The sequence below is a fragment of the Haliotis asinina genome, chromosome 12 (genome assembly GCF_037392515.1).
Source record: "Haliotis asinina isolate JCU_RB_2024 chromosome 12, JCU_Hal_asi_v2, whole genome shotgun sequence".
In the NCBI taxonomy this organism is placed as follows: domain Eukaryota; kingdom Metazoa; phylum Mollusca; class Gastropoda; order Lepetellida; family Haliotidae; genus Haliotis; species Haliotis asinina.
In genome coordinates this window covers 28726862-28733352 of record NC_090291.1, presented here as the reverse complement: position 1 = coordinate 28733352, position 6491 = coordinate 28726862, and the positions used below count along the sequence as shown (strand labels likewise).

At 43.6% G+C, this 6491-nt stretch overlaps 1 protein-coding gene across 1 annotated transcript; it reads left to right on the top strand.

The window, feature by feature from the left end:
• Positions 1-349: 349 nt before the first annotated feature.
• On the top strand, positions 350-3774 carry LOC137257453 (dentin sialophosphoprotein-like). The gene is made up of 4 exons (XM_067794782.1): positions 350-372; positions 969-2317; positions 2411-3463; positions 3545-3774. The coding sequence occupies exons 1-4, from the start codon at positions 350-352 to the stop codon at positions 3772-3774; spliced, it is 2655 nt and encodes an 884-aa protein (XP_067650883.1).
• The last annotated feature ends 2717 nt before the right edge of the window (positions 3775-6491 follow it).

Below are 6491 nucleotides of genomic sequence, written 5' to 3'. Positions count from 1 at the left end.
TGAACAGTAGTCTAATTTTGGTTGCATACACAAACAAGTAAATAATCTACTCATTACATAATAAGAAACAAAACGCATTGACTGTGATAAGCAGACTCTGTCACAGGGAAAACTCCATGTTTGGTTTATTGACACCTATACGTCAGCCTGCTTATCTGCTAATGAAAATATGCAATGCACAATTTCGAATTCAGTCATAGACCACATGCAATTTGAAATTAACACCTATCAGGCTTGTAAGCCATAAATAAAGAGCCGGCTAAGTGTATCGACAAATGAACTGGTGGCCAGTGAAAAGGCTTCATTACACTTGAGTGCACACCCACCACCTCTGACTGGGTTCAGTATCATGGCTGCTTCGTTTCAAGAGAGGTAAACCAAAGTAAAAAATATTGCGATTTCAGTATTTTATTTATTTGTTTTTTCTTAACCAGCAATTCATTTTATGTATCATGAATAAGGGAACATGTGTTTTAATTATGTTTGATATTTTGGTGGCATGTGACCTTTAAGTACTTTAACTTTGTCTGAGATAATAGTGGATGGTGTCAAGAAACGCGGAATTTCCCGAAGAATTCAAAACTATGAATTATGCTTGTGTGTGTGATGTATTTAGAATTTTATTGGACTTCAAAGTGAGGGTTGAAGAGGAAGGACATATATGTCCCAGTAGCACCCAAGGGGTTAAAGAAGACTAGGTAGCTCTTGGTGACAACTTACATTGATCATGAAGAAGACTTAAGTAGCACTTGGTGACAGCTTATATAGCCCTTGAAGAAGACTGAGAAGCACTTGCTGACATGTTATTTAGTCCTTGAAGAAGATAAAAGTAGCACTGATAGCAACTGTTGTAATGTTTTAAGCAGATTAAATTAAGGGTATACATAATATGGAAGTGTCATTGAGGAATCGCAAGACAATCATCCTTTGGTTAGCTTTTAGGACGTACATACAATTTGTCATGGAAGTGACACTGAAGGCGATGGTTATGGAAGTGACACTGAAGGTGATGGTGATGGAATTGACACTGAAGGCGATGGTCATAGAAGTGACACTGAAGGTGATGGTGATGGAACTGACACTGAAGGGGATGGTGATGGAAGTGACACTGAAGGCGATGGTGATGGAAGTGACACTGAAGGCTATGGTCATGGAATTGACACTGAAGGGGATGGTGATGGAAGTGACACTGAAGGTGATGGTTATGGAAGTGACACTGAAAGCGATGGTGATGAAAGTGACAGTGAAGGTGATGGTGATGGAAGTGACACTGAAGGGGATGGTTATGGAAGTGACACTGAAGGCGATGGTGATGGAAGTGACACTGAAGGCGATGGTGATGGAATTGACACTGAAGGCGATGGTCATAGAAGTGACACTGAAGGTGATGGTGATGGAAGTGACACTGAAGGGGATGGTGATGGAAGTGACACTGAAGGCGATGGTGATGGAAGTGACACTGAAGGCTATGGTCATGGAATTGACACTGAAGGTGATGGTGATGGAATTGACACTGAAGGGGATGGTGATGGAAGTGACACTGAAGGTGATGGTGATGGAAGTGACACTGAAGGCGATGGTGATGGAAGTGACACTGAAGGCGATGGTGATGGAAGTGACACTGAAGGCGATGGTGATGGAAGTGACACTGAAGGTGATGGTGATGGAAGTGACACTGAAAGCGATGGTGATGAAAGTGACAGTGAAGGTGATGGTGATGGAAGTGACACTGAAGGGGATGGTTATGGAAGTGACACTGAAGGTGATGGTCATGGAATTGACACTGAAGGCGATGGTGATGGAAGTGACACTGTAGGTGATGGTGATAGAAGTGACACTGAAGGGGATGGTGATGGAAGTGACACTGAAGGGGATGGTGATGGAAGTGACACTGAAGGGGATGGTGATGGAAGTGACACTGAAGGGGATGGTGATGGAAGTGACACTGAAGGTGATGGTGATGGAAGTGACACTGAAGGCGATGGTGATGGAAGTGACACTGAAGGCGATGGTGATGGAAGTGACACTGAAGGCGATGGTGATGGAAGTGACACTGAAGGCGATGGTGATGGAAGTGACACTGAAGGTGATGGTTATGGAAGTGACACTGAAAGCGATGGTGATGAAAGTGACAGTGAAGGTGATGGTGATGGAAGTGACACTGAAGGGGATGGTTATGGAAGTGACACTGAAGGTGATGGTCATGGAATTGACACTGAAGGCGATGGTGATGGAAGTGACACTGTAGGTGATGGTGATGGAAGTGACACTGAAGGGGATGGTGATGGAAGTGACACTGAAGGGGATGGTGATGGAAGTGACACTGAAGGGGATGGTGATGGAAGTGACACTGAAGGGGATGGTGATGGAAGTGACACTGAAGGTGATGGTGATGGAAGTGACACTGAAGGCGATGGTGATGGAAGTGACACTGAAGGTGATGGTGATGGAAGTGACACTGAAGGGGATGGTGATGGAAGTGACACTGAAGGTGATGGTCATGGAATTGACACTGAAGGCGATGGTGATGGAAGTGACACTGTAGGTGATGGTGATGGAAGTGACACTGAAGGGGATGGTGATGGAAGTGACACTGAAGGTGATGGTGATGGAAGTGACACTGAAGGCGATGGTGATGGAAGTGACACTGAAGGCATTGGTGATGGAATTGACACTGAAGGGGATGGTGATGGAAGTGACACTGAAGGTGATGGTGATGGAAGTGACACTGAAGGCGATGGTGATGGAAGTGACACTGAAGGTGATGGTCATGGAATTGACACTGAAGGCGATGGTGATGGAAGTGACACTGTAGGTGATGGTGATGGAATTGACACTGAAGGCAATGGTGATGGAAGTGACACTGTAGGTGATGGTGATGGAAGTGACACTGAAGGGGATGGTGATGGAAGTGACACTGAAGGTGATGGTGATGGAAGTGACACTGAAGGCGATGGTGATGGAAGTGACACTGAAGGCAGTGGTGATGGAAGTGACACTGAAGGTGATGGTCATGGAATTGACACTGAAGGCGATGGTGATGGAAGTGACACTGAAGGTGATGGTGATGGAAGTGACACTGAAGGGGATGGTGATGGAATTGACACTGAAGGGGATGGTGATGGAAGTGACACTGAAGGCGATGGTGATGGAATTGACACTGAAGGTGATGGTGATGGAAGTGACACTGAAGGCGATGGTGATGGAAGTGACACTGAAGGCGATGGTGATGGAATTGACACTGAAGGTGATGGTGATGGAAGTGACACTGCAGGCGATGGTGATGGAAGTGACACTGAAGGGGATGGTGATGGAAGTGACACTGAAGGGGATGGTGATGAAAGTGACACTGAAGGCGATGGTCATGGAAGTGACACTGAAGGCGATGGTGATGGAAGTGACACTGAAGGTGATGGTGATGGAAGTGACACTGAAGGCGATGGTGATGGAAGTGACACTGAAGGTGATGGTGATGGAAGTGACACTGAAGGGGATGGTGATGGAAGTGACACTGAAGGCGATGGTGATGGAAGTGACACTGTAGGTGATGGTGATGGAAGTGACACTGAAGGGGATGGTGATGGAAGTGACACTGAAGGCGATGGTGATGGAAGTGACAGTGAAGGCAATGGTGATGGAAGTGACACTGAAGGTGATGGTCATGGAATTGACACTGAAGGCGATGGTCATGGAAGTGACACTGAAGGCGATGGTCATGGAAGTGACACTGAAGGCGATGGTGATGGAAGTGACACTGAAGGCGATGGTTATTGAATGATGGAAGAAAACTAAACCCATCCTGATGGTATCAGGTGGATCACCCACCATTCTGTCTCATAGAAATAGGTAAAAACTCTGACCACAAAGCTTATAACTGAAACTGATGCTAGTAAACATCCTTCGTTTGTACACAGACCAGATATTTCATGTCTAATCAGATCTGGCCATTATGTTATTTGCTGTGCACTTCTTCACTCCTGGGATGAATGTTTTTTTGTTTTGTTTGTTTACATCAAAACCAATGCTCCCATGTTTTGTCAACATGTAATTCAGCAATGAAATAATCCACAGCTACCCACTTGCCTGCAGTGAGTGGACTCTCATCAGAGAAATCTCCATACCGTAGTGTGGTCCTCATTTTTCACCCAGAGCTGATAAATCCTCGGCAAGGACTTATGGGAATTCTCAATATCAAATCTTCTAGAAATAAATATTCAGATTTTCTGGTCATGAATACTATGAAAGTTGATAAGTTGGCAGAGCATGACTCATTTTGTTAGCATTTTCACTTGTTTTCTCCCCATTAAGTATTTGCACTCAAAGAAAGAGGTGTCAGAATTGTATTTCTTGCTAAATAAGCAAAGTCTCTTCCTCCTGTCACATATTGCTTTTACTTCAGGCATTGGTTTTTTACAGTTTTTCCAATTAACATTTCCTTTTATCGACACACCCTATCAGTGTGCATCGCACTGTCAAAAGACTAATACACCCTGATGTTGTGGATCACACAGTCAACACAGCCTAATGCTGTAGATCACATTGTCAACACAACCTGATGTGATGGATCACACTGTCAGCACAGCCTGATGTTGTGGATCACGCTGTCAACACAACCTGATGTGATGGATCACATTGTCAACACAGCCTGATGTGATGGATCACACTGTCAACACTGCCTGATGTTGTGGATCACACTGTGAACACTGCCTGATGTTGGTGATCACACTGTCAACATAACCTGATGTTGTGGATCACACTGTCAACACAGCCTGATATTGTGGATCACACTGTCAACACACGGTGATGTTGGGGATCACACTGTCAACGCACCCTGATGTTGTGGATCGTACTGTCAACACACCATGATGTTGGCGATCACAGTGTCAACACACCCGGATATTTTTTATCACACTGTCAATTCACCCTTTTGTATCACACTGTCAACACACCTTGAAGCTGTGGATCACACTGTCAACACACCTGTTTGAAATGATATCTTGCCCCATGCGTTTATTCTGTTTGGCTTGATGATATTTGGACACTAATAAGTGTAAAATGAGAAAAAGACATGAAGAGCTTTCTGCCCAGGTAAATGTTGATGGAAACAGAGCCCATGAGTAGTATAATGGAGCACTCTCATCACTTGACTGTGTACAAGGACAAAGGTTTTACATGTCTATGAGAAGTCTCAGATCCCTTTTTAATAAACTTGTACAATGGACTTCTGAAATAAGCATTGAGAGTGGGAATATTAAGACCAGTGCATCGCAATGTTCCTCGTTCACTCCATCAACTTGTCAGCAACATCTGCTGATGACACATGTTGCAACCTGGCTCAACTCAATATTACTGAGCCAGACCGTGGCCCATACTGATCAAACCCGAGGCCGTGGTATGCTCAGCATGCTGTCCTGTAATTGTACACCTTCAAATTCGCAGACATTTACATATTTATCTAAACATCGTGAACATTTCGGTTTGAAATTATCTATTGGTGTGGGAGATTATCATAATGTAGGTGTGGAGTAATTGTGTTATTTGTTGAAAGTGTTTTTTCATAAACATTCTGAGTGGTCTTGTGGAGACTATGGTAGAGATGGTAGAGTTGTGTTAAAGCAGATGTTGGTGGTACAGTTGTGTTAAAGCAGATAGTAACAGAGAGATATGGTAGAGTTGTGGATGGATGTTAGCTGTACAGTTTTGTTAAAGCAGATGGTATGGTAGAGTTGTGTGAATTTGGGAATGATGTCTCTAACACTGTGGCTCTCAACGACTATCGACGCTATGCATTATAAGTTGTTCACTGGTCGCAAGGGGGTCACGGGCTCACGGGCTCATGGGCTCATGTATCCTCGAGGTTTGTTTATGTTCCCCGAGCCCGCATGGTGAGGAGAACATAAATAAACGTCATGGGTATATGAGCCCATGGCCCCCGAGGGACCAGTGAACAACATATTTATCTTACCGAACACCTAAATTTTAATTTTGAACTGTTTGAAGCACTTCAGTTGAATGCGAGGCGAATTGCATTTTGCAGATGACACAAGGTAAACAGATTTAGAGTTATCTCCCTTCCATCGATTTTCAAATGCAAAACATTGGTAATTTCTGTGTTTGATGCGTGATTCAATGTTATTCGAGGTAAAAAAGCACTACCATGAAGCACCAGAAGAGTTCGGAATTCCCAGCATTGTACATTGAAAATAATACATTGCCTGTAAGCGTGTTACATTGAAAATAACAGAATAGCGCTTAGCCAATCAGAAAGCGACATTCATGTGCGAGGTAAAATAATATACGTTGACTACCACACAAGATGTATTAAATACTTTTGCAAGATATTATGTCTACCATGAAACAGACGAAACAAGTCTATGCCGATGTTTAAACTGGACTTTAGCAACAGAAGAACAGGGGCTAGTGATATAAGAGAACTTCTTTTTCAGTATGGTTTTGGATTCATTTGATGTTAGTTACATTAAAAACTTCAT

What these genes read in the sequence shown, in the direction of transcription:
- LOC137257453 (XM_067794782.1), top strand. Translation starts at nt 350, where the DNA reads ATGGCTGCTTCGTTTCAAGAGAG. An exon ending in GCTGCTTCGTTTCAAGAGAG is followed by an intron (nt 373 to 968) that starts GTAAACCAAAGT and finishes TTGTCATGGAAG; the next exon opens with TGACACTGAAGGCGATGGTT. An exon ending in TGAAGGGGATGGTGATGGAA is followed by an intron (nt 2,318 to 2,410) that starts GTGACACTGAAG and finishes GTGACACTGAAG; the next exon opens with GCGATGGTGATGGAAGTGAC.